An 18,572-nucleotide genomic window follows, 5' to 3' on the forward strand; every position below is an offset into this window, starting at 1 on the left:
GATTGCCCAACCTTCCTTCCGAGGAGTGGCTGGTGGGTTTGAACCGCCAGCCTTCTAGTGAGCAGTCAAGTGCCTTAGGCACTATGCTACCAGAGAGTTTTGCCAAATGGTAATGATATGTCAACCTTGGTGGGTTTGGTCTGTCATTCAGCCATCCAAAGTTACCAGACAGTGAAATATTGCCTTGAGGAATCAGAGCACTGGGAATTCTAACAGAGGTGGAAATTATGGTTGTTTTGGCCAAACTAGAACTCAGTTATCCAAACAGTTGAACAAACAGATACAAAGTGGGCCATTAGAAAGAAAGAAATTTTCACCTCAGACTTTTGGCAAAATGACATTTCATTCTGAATTCAATAGCAAACATTGTTTGAGTATCTGGTAACCGTAATGCCCTGATGAGAAGTTAACTAGTTGACTCCTGGGGATTATGCCTTTATGGCAGTTGTTTTAGTGTGTCTTAAAGAGAGAAACTCTTCTGGTGGGCTGGAACTTCTCATTTTCAGAATTCTGAGAGTACATGTTACATGTGGGAATATGCCGTCTAGCTCACAGACTCACCACAAGTCATCTTGGAGAGGGAACGTGCTATTCTGCTTGCTTTGGAGTAGAAATCACAGGATGAAGTAGTTTGGATTTCTTGCTAACACATGATCACGTATGAATAAAGTCAAATTCTGAGTTTGTTTAAAGACCACCATTAGCTGGCACTGGAAGCTGTTCACATGGTTTATGGGACTTTTACCACAACTTTTTTTCTCTATAATTTTTTAATGCCATTTTTTATTTAGATTTTAAAAATTTTGTGTTTTTGTCATGATTTTAATAAGGATTTTTATTGTGTTTTCAGATTTGTGTTTACAAAACATGGTAGAGGTACCTTCTCTTTACTTCTACAACTGTATACTGTTAATTTACCATTTCCTGAATAGCCAGGATCTCTTCTTCTATATTTTTCTTATTTTACTTTAGATCCCTGATTCATCATCTGGGCTTTATATATTTGGTGAAGGAATTTAATTGTAAATTAGGAAGCACGATGTCCCAAGTTTTTATGACTGTCCCTATTAGCCTATACCATGAAACCAGGTCTCCCATCACCAAAGTCCTTCATTGTTGGTGAGAGCTGAATCAGAAGGCAAAACATACAGTAAGAAGGGCAGAGTAGGCGGTATCCCATAGAAGGAGATTAGAGAATGACAGGTTGGTGACTCTTATCAAATCACCCATCTTTGTCAGTAGCAATTATTTTGACATAGCCTTTGTGACCATGGATGTTGTATACAATCACAAATAAAAGAAGGTTTGAGTCATGCCATGTAGAGTTTTGCAGTATACAACCTGAACTGTCAGTAGCATCCCTCTTCTGGAAGACATGATGTAGAGTCATTGCATGTTAAACACATTCTTTGCTAACTCTCAGGAATTTCTCTTTTGGCCTTGGTAAAATTTTTTTCCCTAAGCAGTTGGGAAGACAGTAATGGAGCTACATTTCATTGTAGGAAAATTTAATTACAGAATTCAATTTGTTTATTAGATTTAAGGCTCTTATGATCTTTTCTTTCTTCTTCAGTCACTTTTGTTCATTTATGCATTTCAAGAAATTTGTCTATTAATCTAGATTGTGAAATTTATTGACACAAACTTGCCCATAATATTTTTATAAGTATTTCAACATCTGTATTATATGAAGTGATGGCTTTCCTTTCTGACATTCATATTGATACCTTCTTTCTTATTTTCTTGTTCAGTTATTGGAACTTTATGAATTGTGTTCATCTCTCAAAAGTGTCAGCTTTAGCCTTCATTAATTTTCTCTACTTTTTATTTATTTGATTTCTGATTTTCTTTTTGCCATCTTTACTTACTTTGTGTTTAATTTCCTCTTTTTTGTTTCCTTAAGGTAGAAGCTTAGATCTTTGATTTTATATCTTTCATGACTTTTAATATACGAACATAATGCTATCTCTTTTCCTATAAAACCTTCTTTAAATGTCTCACATGAGATTTGGTGTGTTATATCTTAATTTTAATTCAGTTAAAAAATATTTTCTAATTTTCCTTTTGATTTTATTTTTGACCCATGGGTATTTAGAAAATTATTTTTACTTTTTATGTATTTGAAGATTTTTCTCTGTGTGATTTTAATCATTTTAGAGTTGTCCAGTTTTATGGCCCAGGATATTGTCTATCTTGGTAACATTGCATGAGCCCTTTAAAAAATTATTTTTCTCCTGTTGTTACCTAATGTCTTCTAAAACTGTCAAGTAAGTCAAGGTTCTTGACTTTATATCCTTCAAGATTTTCTGTGTACTTTTTGTCTCAGTTACTGATAGAGATGTGTTAAAATATCTAACTTTAATCAGAGATTATCTCTTTCTCCATTCAGGTCTTTCAATTGTTTTCTTTATGAATATTGAATTTCTGTTTTAGATGAATGTACAGTTAGGATTTTAATGTCTCCTTGATGCATTGACCACATTATCATTACATAATGCCTTACTTTATCCCTGGTAGTATTTCTTGTTCTGTAGTCTACTTTTTCTGGTGTTAATGTAGCTACTCCAATTTATTTATTTATTCCAGATTTTTGTGATTACTGTTTATAAGATGTATATTTTTCCATCTTTTTCAGTTTCAGCCTATCTTATATTTATAACTAAATTGAGTTCCTGTACTACCATGAAGAAATCTAATTCTGTGGTTTTCAAACTGTCTGTGAAATCAATTTAGGGGATGGGAACCAACAGTTAGAGAAAAATGAAATAGCATAGAAAATATTAGAGTGTAATACACATAAAAAGAATAAGTATGGTCTGGTAGTTAAGATTGTGTGTCCACTTGGCTGGGCCTGATTGAGTGGCTGGGCAGCTGGATATAGTTATTTCTCATGGTGAGATTGGTAATTAACTCCATGGTGGAATCTATTGAAGCAACTGAGTAGCTGCTTTAGGGATGTGGGCTGCTTCCAGTACATAAGAAGCAACTTTGAGGAAGGTCTCCAGCTTTTTGGGACACTTGAACCCTGCATGTAGCCAAGTCATTGTTCAGCAGCCTGCCATGCTCTGCCAATCTTGGGACTTTTTCTGGACTTGAATTAGTGGCCTGCCATGTTGTTTGGTAATACTGGGACTATGCCTTTTTACTTGTTGACCTTGGGTTTGTCAGCCTCAGTAGCCAGCAGCTGCCTGAGTGAAGAAAAGCCTCCACCTTCAGTGGGCCTGGGAGCAGGAGGCAGAGCTGAAGCCCAAGATCGAGGGCCTAGATCCAGCCCCTAGAACCTGGCACTTTAAACTCACACTTTTAGCCTTTAAAATTATAAGAGAATAAAGTCCTGTTTGTTCAAGCCATTCTTCCATTTGTGGTATTTTCTGCTAGACTGGCATGAAGTAACCAAAACATATGGGTTTGTAAAAATGTTTTCCAGACATAGATATAGATATTAATGTAGATGTAGATGTTGTCAAGATGATTTTGACTCCTGGCAATCCCATGTGTCACATAGTAGAATTGCTCCTTAGGGTTTCCCTGACTATCATCTTAACAGAAGCCAATCACCAGGCATTTTCTTCCATGGTACTTCTGAGTGGATTAGAACTGCCAACCTTTAGGTTTGCAGTCTAGAGAAAACCTTTTGTGCTACCTAGGGACCTCAGATGTATATATAGAGAGATAGAAACTTAAATATTAAATAAAGGTATTTCATACTATGGGTCATAGTCATAATATTTGGAAAGGCATATGTATATCAGGGTAATATTAAAAAAAAGAGAGAGAGAGATAGTCTTCCACTATTTTCAGACATTCTCATATTCTCAGAATGCTGGGGTAGACATTAAGCATCTGCTCGGCAACTAGGTTATGGCAGCAATTACAACCTGCTGTCTCTAGTTGATGCAAAGAATAACCTGATCTTGCAATGCCCTACCTTTTTTTTTCTGATTTTCCAACCTCACCAGCTTCTTTATTATTTTTAATAAAGGGCATGTGTTCACTTAAAAAAAAAAAAAAAAAGATTCTAATTTTGTTTGAAATGATTTATTTATTTTTTTAGAATTTCACAACACCCTTTGGAATATTTAGAGATACCTTAGGGAGTTGCAAAGAGAGGATTAGAAGCAACTGTCATAATTCAAGATTCTACTTTGCCAGTACGTAATCATTTTTCTTGACCTTACTTGTGTTATTTCCCCAAGATGTTCACATTCTTTTTGTTTTCTCTAGCTCCTGTGGCATGTACTTCATTTCTCTTATAGAGGTAGTGAAATGTTCTTCTAGTACTCTTTTTCCTTTCTGTATTCCTGGAATTTTTCAGGGTGACATAACTGTCATTTTTCTTATACATGTTGTACTATGTAAACTGTGCCATATTGTATTATTTTTCCAACTCTACATTAAATTTTGAAAGGAAGACTGAGCAATCTACTTTCTAGAGATACAGCCTCGGAAACCCAAGGGGGAGGGGTCGCTATGAGTCGGATTTGACTCCACACAGCAGTGAGGTTTTTTTTTTTTTTTCCACTTTAAATTACCCACCCAGAAGTTTCCATACTTACTAATGAAAGGTAATTATCATTACACAGTATTCTAAACTATTGAACCAGATTTTCTCAGAGTGAAGATAAATTTATCAAAGATTAAAAATTAATAGAGAACACACAGGGATATACCCTAAAATATTGGGAAAAGTGTCCAAGAGTGAAAAGTTTTGTTGGATACAAATTCCAACATTCATTTAAGAAATACTTAATAAATGTATTCATACTGAAGGTGCAAAAAATAGTTTAATCTTTTTGTTTAACACTGAAAGAATCAGTGGGGTTATGACTGGGTAAGCAAAGGATTGTAGAGAAGGCAAACCAAGGATAGAGGGAGTCCATACTGGGTGAATAGTGTGAGCAAAGGGCAGGCCTCGCACGCGTTGCAGAATGTGAACAGATTGTTCTGGCCAGAACTAAATGAACCATGTTAAGAAGAAATAATAACTGGCAAGATAATGGGGGGATTTGAGCTCCTGTGTCTAAATTAAGAACTAAAATGATTGTCTAAAAATATTAAGGTTGTGATGTTATTTTGAATTAAGATTTGTGTGTGTTTCTGTTTTTCAGGACTTTTTAGAAGTTTAGCTCAAAAGAGTAGCATCAATTGGAATTTTGGAGACAGTAGAGCCTCTCCTTCATTTGAAAACTGATATGATGCTGATGTATTTGTTGACATAAATTGCAAAAGGGAGAAAGTGAATTCAGGAAAAGTTTTACGCAGAAGTGTGATCACTTCCACATTGGTTGGATAGTAACTCTGTTTATGATCTTCCTTTTAATCAATTGGTATAGCCATTCTTTCCACTTTCCCAGGGGAGGAATAATGAGGTAAACATGCCAGACTCCATGAGCAAAAGGTCTCATGTGACGATGATGTTGTAACTCTTACCTCTTATTAAACATGAGGACAGCCTAAGTGGTTTTTACCAGATTCCTTAATCTGTTCTTCCCAACAAGGTGTCAGCAACATGCTGACTGTATTTGGATTCATTGTGAGGACTTGCAACCTGTTAAGGTAGCAGAATATGTGCTTGATTTATTTTTGCTCTATTCTATTAAACAGGATGGAGTAAATCTAGGACTAATTTAGGCTCATTGCTAAGAAGGGAAAATTTGGCTTGGATGAAATCTGTATTTTATCTGAAGTATAAATTATATCATCAATATCTGGTGAGGTTAGGACAAAACATTAGCAGTTAGCATTATGATCTGGAGCATGGCTTCTCATTATTCTGTGGGTCAGTGATGAAACTCTCAGTGGAAAAGAGAGCAGGAAGCCCAGTTTAGTGAGAATCTGAAATCCAGTTTTGACACTGCAATTCACTTGCAGCTGACGATGGTAGAATTAGCCTTAGTTTCCTCATTTTTGCTATGAGAGAATTAGATTAGATGAACCGTAAAGTACCTTTCTGACTTTGAATAAGATGCTGAATATTTCTGGGTTTCAGTTTTGCCACAGATGTAGGAAAACAATAGGTTTATTAAAATTTATTAAATTTCTTAAAATTTCATCAAAGTACTTTGCACATACATGGATATTGAAGCTCTACTGATGAGGTTAGGAGTGATTACCACAGCCTGGTATCCAAGGAAGGCCTGTTTTTATTTTTTTTTAAAAGCCTGATGGAACTCCTTTGTGTAGTTATGTCAAGGCTGGCCAGGTTGGTTTTAGCTGGAGTAGAATAAATTTAGTGTGATGACCTTTGGGAGCCCATGCTGTACAGGCACGCTGATGGGTATTCAGACAGTGTAAGTCTTTTAATAATGAGAAATAGAATGTACATTATTAAATTAGATAATTCCATTTTCCCAATAGGTAAAATATTTTAAAAATATGAAACCTCTGGAGAATAAAGAAAATAATTCAGGTCTATACTGGTGGTGTAGTGCCTAAGGCCTTTGACTGATAACCAGAAGGCTGGAGGTTCAAACCCACCAGCCACTCCTCGGAAGGAAGATTGGGCGATCTACTTTTGTAGAGATACTGCCTTGGAAACCCAAGGAGGGGTCGCTGTGACTTGGATCCAGCTCAATGGCAGTGAGTTTTACAATATTTTGGAATTCAGATATTTCTGGATTTTAGAAAAATAGTAGAATGCCCAGACCATATGTTACATCACCTTATCAGCGGGGTCTTGACTAGAACTGCTTAGTTAAACACTTTGATATTTCTAGTATGAAACATGAATAGTCACACTGAGCAGAGTTTTCAAAAATGCTAAATGGCCTTATGTTGATTCAGAGGGAGTTTTGATGCCAAAGTAGTTTGACACAAACTTACCAAAAAACGTGGATTTTTGAATTGTGGCTCAAGGATTAATGACTAATTATTGAGCAATTATTTAAGGTGATGCCATTTGCACTTAATCTGTATAAACAACCTAGCAAGGTAGACATTGCTCTGAACCATTAACAAGTCAGGAAACTCATGCAAGCATGTTCCTGACCTGCCAGAAGTCACTCTGATAAGTAAGTGGTAGAGTTGGCATTTGGCTCCAAAGTCAAGAGACAACTCCCATAAGTTAGTTAAGACCTTTGATTAGTTGCCCCTATTGTTTCCAATGAGTTCTGGGGCATAGTGCCTAAAGCATTTGACTGCTAACCAGAAAGTTGGCGGTTCAAGCACAACAGCCTCTCCACAGAAGGAAGGAAGACTGGGGAACCTAGTTCTGTAAAGATTTACCACTTTGGAAACCCAAAGGGGATTGGTCTGAGTCAGAATAGATACGATGGCAGTGAGTTTGTTTGGTGTATTGTTTGCATGTTTTGTTGTTGTTGTTTTGTTTTTAAGAAAGAAAAGGCCTTGAAAGCTTAGCTTAAGTCTCTGTCTTCACTCTTCACAGTCATTCTTTAGAAAATTCATTTGTTTATCACTCATAAGCTAATGGCACCCAGACATACCTGTACTTCATTCCTAAGCTAAGTGTGGACTTAAATACTCACCTGATTGTCAGACATCTCAATGTAGATGTCTAACTGACCCAGAAAATTCCAAATGGAACTAAGTATCTTTTTCCTCAATCTTTCTCTTCTTTCAGCATTTCCTATTCTACTATCTTCTTCTTCCCTCCCTTTCCAACTCTGTCTATTAGAAGTACTGTGGGGGATGTTGAAGAGTAGCATAGAGGAGAAAGGGATTTTCAAAGTGCAATCATTCAGTTTTACCAATAAGACACTTCAGATTCTTTTACTACACCTACAAAGTGTATAATATGAAAACCGAAACAAACAGAAAAGCAAACCCATTGCCACTGAGTCAATCCTGACTCATAGCAGCCTTGTAGGCAGAACAGAACTGCCCCATATGTTTTCCAAGGCTGTAATCTTTAAGAAAGCAGACTGCCACATCTTTCTCCCTGGCTAAGGAGCTTTTGGGTTCAAATTACTGACCTCTTTTAGTTAGAAAGAACTTTGGTGGTATAGTGCCTAAGGCATTTGACTGCTAAGCAGAAGTCTGGCAGTTCAAACCCACCAGCCACCCTTCAGAAGAAAGACTGGGCAATCTACTTCTGCCTCAGAAACCCAAGAAGGGTCGCTATGTGTCAGATCCGACTGCACGGCAGTGAGTTTTTGATTTGGTTTTACTTAGAAGCTTTGTTCTTAACCATAGTGCCACCAGGATTCCTTATATAAAATAAAGGTTCTAACAAATTGTGAATACCCCTAAACCCCACTTACCAGTCAATGAAAACTACCAAATACTGATTCTAAGATTTTACTTTGTATTTTAGCTACTATAGGGTTGCTATGAGTTATAATCTTCTCAATTAGGGGAGGGGGAGAGCCTGTGGGGTTCCAAGTCATTAAATCCATTTCCTTTGGTCTTAAAATTAGCTATATTTTGGCCATTTGTGTATGTGGTATATTTTGACATACAAAATATAACAACCAACCTTTGCTCCAAATGTGTCCTGGATGCTAAAAAGGTGAAGTAACAGCCACTTATTTATTCTTCCCCATCTTTAGGAAAAAGGCCAAGCCTGAAAGTCCACATCAACACCACAAGTGACTCCATCTTCTTGAAGTTCCTTCGTCCGAATCCAAATGTAAAGCTTGAAGGTTTTCTCCTGGGATATGGAAGCAATGTGTCGCCAAACCAGTACTTCCCCCTCCCAGCAGAAGGGAAATACACTGAGGCTGTAGTGGGTAAGATGTTTATGTTTCAGGCTCCAGAGCAAGGGGAAGTAGAACATGATGCACAAATCTTGAGGGCAAGCACCATTTCTTCTATATCCTCTGCTGAACCAAATGCCAGAACACACAAATCCTTGTCGTAATGATTGTAATCCATATAAAAATTCTCTACATTAAGAAAATATTTAGTGCATGTGGAAATAGTCATCTTCATTTTTGTTTCACTATCCATCACTGACCTTAAAAATGTATAGGGAAAAATTAGCTACAAAGCATGTAGTTAAATTTTTATTCATTTAGAGTAATTTCCCTCTCTGCTGTGTCTTTACTTTCTTCTTGTTGAAGACAACAACTACAGCTTTCTGAGTATCTCTTATGAGATGTTAATTTTAAAAAGAAAAAATGTGTTACATTTCTTTTAAAGTTAGAGCATTTCAGACAAAAAAAATGTTTTTCTATATATTATAAAATTTTTTATTTCATAAAAAATATATCTTAATTTCATTATAATATAATTTGAAGGTGTAGATAACACCCTCAATCTTTCCCCCTCAAAAAAATTATTTGCAAATAAAATATTTTTAAAATAATAACAGTTTTAACCCTTTCATGACTGTAACACATATAATATCCACCTACATTTTCCACCTCTAGAGTTCAGTGAGAAGTTTTATCCCACTATTAGCACGTGCTGCTCCCATCAGAGGGCCTGTATAACTGTGTGAATCTCAAGAATCAGGCCTCATCCCACCAACCCTAGCACCAGATACCCCTTGGGACATATGTGTCCCACTAATTGTGTCAAAATCCACATTAAATAAAAATAATTTAAAAATTCCATTTAATTCAAAATGCCTTCCATTACTGAAAATACATATTTTCAACAAAAAATTCAAAGAAGAAAATAATTTGGTCTTAAAAGGGTTGAGTTATTCACTCTCTATTAGGATCCTCTGTTAGGAATGCTTTTGAAACCTTCCCAGAAAGTCTAAAATGAGATGAATATTTTGCTCCACCTCTGGGATTGTTGCTGAAGAGTGTTTCCATGAATTTCAGACGTTTAATTAATTCTGTAATTTGAACTACTTTAAATCCACTCTGGTATTTATGTATATATGCAGGGAATGTTGGAGATTAATCTATTTTGTCCATCCTCAGTAGAGAAGTCTTTGTTGTTTTTTAAAATCAGGAAAGAAGAGTAACAGTTTTAATTAAATGCCTAGACTAGATTTACATAATATAATGACTTTAAAGCAAACCTATTACAGTTTGTTACCAAGACACTGTTATACATTAGGCACTTTTTTGATAAATGTCACTCTAACTTTGATGGTATAAAACAAAAGAAGTTTGAAATTTTGTAAATGTTCTCCACTCTATTCGCTAGAAGCTGTATGCTTACCCTTATACAGATAGAAACAGATCTACTTTCTCCCTTTTCACTAAGCATTTAAAAATAGCATTTTATTTATTACAATATTTTTGGTTAAAACCCAAACCTACTGCCACTGAGTTGGTTCTGCCTCATAGCGACACTATAGGACAGAGTAGAACTGACCCATAGGGTTTCCAAGGCTGTAAATCTTTATGGAAGCAGACTGCCTTATCTTTCTCTCATGGAAAATCTGGTGGGTTCAAACTGCTAACCATTGGTTAGCAGCTGAATGCTTTACCCACTATATCACCAAAACTCCTTTCCCTAAAAAAGTTAAATCTAAATCTAATACAGCCTCCAGATCTAATTATCTTTTCACCAGAAATACAAGGGATAAATGGGCCAGTTCAACAAGACAGAAGGGAAGAACCAGTTAAATACAGAATGTGGATAATTTAGACCATAGTGATTCTGATTCATGGCAGCCCCATGTGTAGCAGATTAGAACTGTGCTCCATAGAATTTGCATGGCTGTTATCTTCTGAATGATCAGGCCTTTCTTCTGAGGTGCCTCTGGGTAGGTTTGAACCACCAACATTTCAGTTAGCAGCCAAGTGCTCAACTCTTTGTGTTACCTAGGCCATCTGTGGCCTGTTGTTGTTATGTGCCATGGAGTCAGACCCAACTCATAGCGACCCCTCCTTGGGTTTCTGAGGCAGTATCACCACGGAAGTAGATTGCCCCATCTTCCTTCCAAGGAGTTACTGGTGGGTTTGAACCGCCAGCCTTCTGGTTAGGAGTCGACAGGAAATATAACCCAATTTCTCTAACTAACCAATGACATTTTTAAAAAGGGAGGGAAGTGAGGATTGTTACAGAATTTAAGAGACTTAAAAGACATAATAATCAAATGCAACATGTAGACCTTGCTTGAATTCAAACAAACCAACTCTAAAAAGACATTTTTAAGATCATCAGAGAAATTTCAATATGGATTTATTGTTACAGAATTACTGTTAGAATGTGATAAAGGCATGGTGGTGTCAAAAAAAAAATCATATCTGTTAGAAATGGATTTATAGGTTTTAAAATGTAGTATCTAGTTATGCTCTTAAAATATTCAAGGAAAAACAGTATGTGAAAAAGTGTCATTCAAGCTGTTGATGGTTTGTTATTTTAAAATAGTACTATTCGATAATCACATGTAGAAGTTACTGAACTGGTGAATGCTATGGTGTGTATATTATCACCACAGTAAAAGTAAAAAAAAAAAAAAAAGTAGGCATCACTTCAATTTCCTCTTCTGCCTTCCTCTTCAACTTTAAGGACATTTGTGGTTATATTGGGCTGACCTGGATAATCCAGGAGACTCTATTTTAAGGTCAATTAATTAGCAGTCTTAATTATATCTGCAACCTTAATGTCCCTTTGTTATGTAACCTAACATAGTCACAGGTTCTGAGGAGTAATATGTGTGCATCTTTGTGGGACTGTTATTCCTCTTGCCACAACGGTATATTTGAAATTTATGAGTATTCTATTCCTCTGTGCCACCAATTTACTGTATAGTCATTGACAATCCTGCTTATCTATAAAATGGTAATACAGCCTATTTTTCAAAGATGTGCTGTGGGTGGTTAATGAACTCAGGATCATAAAGTAATGATTTAAAATCCCTTGAGTGCAAGGTAGGAGCTCAGGTGGCGTAGTGCCTAAAACACTTATCTGCTAACCAGAAACCTGGCAGTTCAAACCCACCAGTTGCTCCTCAGAAGGAAGACTGGGAAATCTACTTTCCTAGAGATATCGCCTTGGAAGCCCAAAGAAGGATTTCTATGAATCAGAACTGACTCAATGGCAGTGAGATTGCTTTATACCCACTAGCAACTCCTTGGAAGGAAGATTGGGCAATCTACTTCCATAGTGATACTGCCTCAGAAACCCAGGAGGGCTCCCTATGAGTTGGATCCGACTCGATGGCAGGGAGTTTGGTTTTTTAAAAAAGCTTTCATGCAGTAAGAATATTAAAACAACTCAACTCCCACTACATAACTGAAGGAATGTAATTCTTCCTTCCCAGGTAACAATGATTAAAGTATTTTCAGACATCAAGCAAACATCATACATATGAGTCTATAAAAAACATCATACATATATGAGTCTATAAAAAATTCAAATGTCAATAAAATTTCATTTTTCATATTATAGGACATTTGTGAAATCCTTAGCAGCTATTATAAATGCCTTAGTGAAGGCTGTAGTCTTTGATCTTCATCAGTAAGTGCTTTAAGTTTTCTTGCTTTCAGCAAGTTTTCTTGTGTCATCTGCCTATCTCAGGTTGTTAATGAGCCTTCCTCCAATCTTAATATTCCATCGTTCTTCATATAGTCCAGGTTCTTGGATTACGTGCTCAGCATACTTATTGAATAAATGTGGTGAAAGGATACAACCCTGATTCACACCTTTCCTGATTTTAAGCCATCCAATGTCCTCTTGTTGTTTGAACCACTGCCACTGGGTCTATATACAGATTCCTCATGAGCATAATGAAGAGTTCTGAAATTCCCATTCTTCATAATGTTACCCTTAATATATTATGATCCACACAGTCAATTGCCTTTGCATAGTCAATAAAACACAGGCAAACATCTTTCTGGTGTTCTTTTTTACAGCAAAAATCCACCTCACTCACCAAAGATATCTCTTGTTCCATGTCCACTTCTGAATCTGTCTTGAATTTCTGGCAGTTCCTTGCCTGTAAACTGCTGCACCTGTGTTTGAATTATCTTCAGCAACATTTTATTTGCATGGGATATTAATGATACCATTTGATAATTTCCACATTCTGTTTGGAACTTTGGTGACACGGTGGTTAAAGCATTCAGCTGCTAACTGAACTTGGTTGATTCAAACTCATCAGCCACTCCATGTGAGAAATATGTGGCAGTCTACTTCAGTAAAATTTCGTAGCCCTTTGGAGCAGTTGTACTCTGTCCTGTAGGGTCACTGTGAATCAGAATCAACTTAATGGCAGTCTGGTCTCACTTTGTCAGCCATGACTGCACTGGTTCAAACCGGTTTGAAGCTCTGTTTCATTCCCTTAACTTATCATCATTTTGTCTCTGGAAGCTCAGGACAAAATTTCATCGTCCAAACTCAGTTTCTTATTCTGAAGTTTCTCAATTTATTTTATTTCACAGGAGAAAATTAATGTTTTAGGAATTTTGAACTTTTGGTTTTGGTTGAATCATCTTTCTCTGAAACTTTTGGTTTTGGTTGAATCACCTTTCTTTCGAATGAGCACAAATACGGATCTCTTCCAGTTGGTTGGCCAGGTAGCTGTCTTCAGATTTTTTAGCATAGATGAGTGAGGGCTTCCAGTATTGCCTGCATTTGTTGAAACATCTTAATTGGTTCCATCAGTTCCTTAAGGATTGTTTTTTGCCAATGCCTTCAGTGAAGCTTGGATTTCTTCCTTCAATACCATTGATTCTTAATCAAATGCTACCTCTTGAAATGACTGAATGTTGACCAATTCTTTTGGTACAGTGACTCTGTATTCCTTCAATCTTTTTTTGATGCTTCCTACATCATTCAATATTTTGCCTACAGAATCTTTCAATATTACAACTCAAGGTTTGAATTTTTTCTTCAGATCTTTCAGCTTGAAAAATGCTGAGCATGTTCTTCCCTTTTGGTTTTCTAACTCCAGATCTCTGCACATTTCATTTTAATACTTTACTTTGGCTTCTCAAGCCACCATTTGAAATCTTCTGTTCAGCTCATTTATCTCACCAATTTTCTGTTCACTTTAGCTACTCTACATTCAAGAGCAAGTTTCAAAACTTTTCTGACATTCGTTTTAGTCTTTTTAGTGAGCTTTTGCCTTCTAGATGTATGATGCCCTTGATGTCATCCTACAACTCAAGTGGTCTTTGATCATTAGTGTTCAATGCATCAGATCTATTCTGGAGACTATCTCTGAACAAGTCTATGAGACCCAGAGTATGACCCTGAGTATTTCTGACCTGAATTTAGAGAAAAGAATGCTTACTTCTCAGAAAGACAAAAGAATAAGCAAAATCTAAGATTGTGATACAATACCCTTGAGGTACACAATGCCTCTCTAACCATAGCCATTACCATCTTTTCATCATGAAAAGAGATTCCTATATTGAAGCTATGTGTTATGTGCACCTAATGAATAATGTCATCAGGCACCTCATCTGTCAGAATTCCACACTTGTGGCTTCTAAAAGTGAATATGGTGACTTATCAAAATATATAGCTGAAAATTAGATTTTAAGTTCTACATTTCACTTTCCAATCTCTGTTTTATCTCAATAAAGTAATTTTTAGCAAGAATTATGACCTGACATACTAACTATAAGGCACTCTGGTGGTATAGTGGTTAAGGTGTTTGGCTGCTAACCAAAAAGTTGGTGGTTTGAATCCACAATCTACTCTGTGGAAGAAAGATGAGGCAGTCTGCTTCCGTAAAGACTGACAACCAAAGAAACCCAATGGGGCTCACTTTGAGTCAGAATTGTCTCAATAGCAATGAGGTTTTTTAATTCCCACCCCCAATACCAACTATAGATGAAAATAAAGGCTCTCTGGGGGCATGATGCTTAAGGCATTTACCTGCTAAGCAGAAGGTTGGTGGTTCAAACCCACCAACCACTCCATGGAAGCAAGATGGGGCAATCTGCTTCCGTAAAGATTTACTGCCTCAGAAACCCAGTGGGGGTTGCTATGAGTCAGGATTGACTCAATGGCAGTGGGTTTCCTTTTTTTTTTTTTTTTTTATATAAAATCAAAATAAGAGCATGACACTTGTTTCAGTCCAGGGCTTTGAACTGGGTCTTCCTGGTTCAGCTATGGCCAAGGAAGTAAAACTGGGATGGACCCAAATTTTAAAAATATTTTAAAATTTTTTTAAAAAAATTTGGGTGAGCTGGAATGATAACCAGAACAAGAAAAATTATGAGTTGAAGCCCTTCTAGAAACTTAATCTTCTTCTTAGAAAATAAGGGTAGAGAGTGTGTTGCATAGCATCCAAATCTCTTGCCTGTCTGATTTTGAGCATATTGGAAACAGCAGTGCCCCACCCAAAGATGGCAGCCAACTGCGTCACATTCAATGTATGTCACTCTCCGCAGTCCTGCCAATGATCCAATCTCATCTATCAGGCTCCTGAAAGAGCTCTTCTGAATCTCTTCTGAATTTCCAATCCAGAATTTCAACCTATAATTTTTCCTGTTTCAATAATTGTTTAAGATCACCCAAATTTTAAAAATTTGGGTCTGTCTGGTCTCACTTTGTCAGCCATGACTGCACTGGTTCAAACCAGTTTGAAGCTTTGTTTCATTCCCTTAACTTATAATCAGCATTTTGTCTTTGGAAGCTCAGGACAAAATTTCATTGTCCAAACTCAGTTTCTTATTCCAAAGTTTCTCAATTTCTTTTATTTCAAGGAGAAAATTAATGTTTTGGAAATTTTGAATAGTTTTTTTTTTACAATTATTGATTCAAATATGAGTAAATACAAATTTTATGCTTCTGAAGACAATTTATATTCTGGTAGATTATTTATACCCCCTACAAGTTTCACACTTAATTAATAAATTTGTATAGAAAGCAGAAGGAAATACACAATTTTTCTTCTTTTATCATTGTAACCCTTAGAATCTCAACTGTGCTTTCCTATCTCCATCTTCAAAGTTTTTAAGCATGCTCTGTTCGTTTTAAAGAAGAGGAATGAAATATAAATCACAGAATTGCTACTATTTATTACACTAAAGGATAAAAATTACTTTTGTGACAAGACAAAAGAAGAAGTACATACATACTGTGGTTAGGAAGGTGTTGGGTAGATTCACGGAAGAAACTTAGCTGGAAGAGGCTGACATTGGCCATAATTGGTGAAACAAGAATAGGTTAAACCAGTAAGTGGTAAAGATATAGTTATGGCCATTGAAACCAGCTGAGTCCCCTTCTTCCCTGGCTTATCTAGAGGATTAACAGGAGGCTTAAGGGGAAAGAGCAAGTTAGTAGCCAGCAGTAAATATAAAAAACAAGCCCATCACCATCGAGTCGATTCTAACTCAAAGCAATCCTACAGGACAAAGTAAACTTCCTCATATACTTTCCAAGGCTGAAATCTCTGTGGAAGCAGACTGCCACATCTTTCTCTCACAGAGCCCCTGGTGGGTGTGAACCATCCACCGTTCAGCTAGCAGCTGAGCACTTTAATCACTGTGCCACTTGGACTCCTTACACTTATAGTGCCCCCTTTACTCTGAAAAGTGTCCAGTTTAGTCAAAAAATTATACATTTAACCTACATATAGGAAAAAACTGAGGATTCTTAGCATGGTCCTCAGGTCTTTCACAATGTCATAGGCTAATATCTGAACCTATTCTGTACTGGAAATAGGGGCAGAAAGGAGGAACAAAATTGAAGGAGATTTGCTTCTTATGAGTTCCATTCACCAGGCTAGACACATAGTTCTGATCAACAAAATTTTAAGTGGATGTTCTCACCAATCTATTAACTGCCCCATAGGGTTTCCAAGGCTGTAAATCTTTGCAGAAGCAGACTGCCTCATCTTTCTCCATGTAGCAACTAGTGGGTTGAAACCATAGACTTTCAGTTAGCAGCCATGCCCTCTTAACAACTGCTCCACCAATGCTCACTAGAACATTGAAAAAAAGAAAGAGAGAGAGAGAGAGAGAGAGAAGACTGGCTGATTTGAAGGCCTTGACTTTAGACTACCATCTGATAGCTAAGATGAAATAGCTTTATTGTTTAAAAGAAAAAAATTCCAGCAAAGTCCTGATTTTTTCAATAGTACCTCCTGTAGAGATAACATTAATGAAGTGATGAATTCACTGGAAAACATGTGCGTGCACAGACTACTTCACAAGCAAGCCCTTGCCAAGCCTTAAACCAGTTAATGGACACACCCTACACTAAACTTCCTTGTGGGGGTGCACATATAAAGCACAGACAAGAAAAGAGCCACAGGCAATAAAGTCAACAATGTTAATGTGTAACAGGTCTGCAAAACTAGCCAAGGAAATGTATTGGCAGTTGGGTCAAGTGGATAAGAGAAACAGTTTATTAAGTATTTGTTTGCAATGTCAGGGAGAAAATTTGTCAGGGTTTTAAAGGGAAGCAGGAGACAATGACTGAATGAATTCTGCAAACTCTAAGCCAGAGCCACAGGAAAAAATGAGCCACTTGAATTCTAGTTAAGGTCAGTGCACAGGCATTGAGGGTGGAAGGGTAGGGTCAAGGCTGGCTTCATGTGACTAGTGCCTGTTACACAGAGCCCCATGTTTAGAAGGATTTAATGTCCTGTGACCATCACCTTGAAATTCTTAATAACTTTTTCTTTGAATTAGTATTTTGCATGCCAAGTTCAATGAGCCAATGAGGCGCGCACTGGAAGCTTAAAGCCTGAGCTCACATCCCGCAGACCTCCCACTGCCTCCCTTAGTTTAGTTCTCAATTGTCTTTCCACTGAACCATTGAAGATTCCCCTCCTGGCTTCCTTTTGCCCATCTCTGGTCAGCTGCTCAGCTACTCTGCTGCCCTTGCCCCTGTAGCAAGGAGTTGGGTGTAGATGCAGGGAGGGTCAGGGTGTGCACATCCCTATGGTGACATGTGCCAAGGCATGGTGCAGCAGTCTCTGCTCTGGGCTGGCAGTCCCACAGAGCATTCAGTGGCATTTGTCAGGGGCCACCCTCTCTCTCACCATCTAGGTACACTGTGTCCTGGTACAGAGATTGCAACCCCTGGGGGTCTGCCATGGGTTAGGGTGGCAGATCTGTGGGAAGGGGAGAGTGATTTTTCTGTCCTGGCAGAAATGATGCTTGCATCCTGCAGTTTGTGCTGATGGAAGAGGGTTCCAGATAGTCGTGAGGAAGTGTGAGGTCTTGAATGGTTTGCACTAACCTGCAGAATGTGACTTTAAATAGCAAATAAAGCACACAAACAAGTTGAGATATAAACTGTGGGAAAAAAGAAAAGGTTTTACATTTTAGTACCTTCAATGTAACTTTTTCTCCTGCTTTATTTATTTATTTTTATTGTGATTTGGGTGAAAATTTACAGAGAAAATACACTTTCCATACAGCAGATCACATACATTTGATCTCATGACACAGACCACTATTTTGCACAATGCAACATCTCCTCTCCCACTTCCTCCCAGTAGGTACTGCTTCCCTGTGACCATTCCTCCATGCACTCCTACCCCCTGAGCTGTCTCCCTGTGCCTGAGCAGCCCTTTTTTCTCTCTTGCTTTTTCTCTCCAAAGAGTGTATCTACCTCAGGTAAATGCTCAACTAGTATGCCTGTCTACTACTTGGCTGGAAGCTACAGGTGTGTGTTCAATTCCAGACCTTAAGGACAGCTAGGGGCCATAGTCTCAGTGGTTCCACCAGGCTCCATCGGGCCAGCAAACCTGTTCCCCGCTTTTTTTTTTTTTCAAAATGATTTTGAGTTTTGTTCCA

The 18,572-nt window shown here is 37.4% G+C and overlaps 1 protein-coding gene across 1 annotated transcript in view; it reads left to right on the forward strand.

The window, feature by feature from the left end:
- Positions 1–18,572, forward strand: part of LOC103201149 (ABI family member 3 binding protein) — a 430,073-nt gene that overhangs the window by 169,992 nt on the left and 241,509 nt on the right. Inside the window, 1 exon segment of the mRNA XM_042781643.1 lies at positions 8,508–8,687. Coding sequence (XP_042637577.1) covers positions 8,508–8,687 — 180 coding nt within the window.

This window comes from Orycteropus afer, unplaced genomic scaffold, assembly GCF_000298275.1.
Source record: "Orycteropus afer afer isolate SDZICR_OR568_19922 unplaced genomic scaffold, OryAfe1.0 scaffold00143, whole genome shotgun sequence".
Classification (NCBI taxonomy): domain Eukaryota; kingdom Metazoa; phylum Chordata; class Mammalia; order Tubulidentata; family Orycteropodidae; genus Orycteropus; species Orycteropus afer.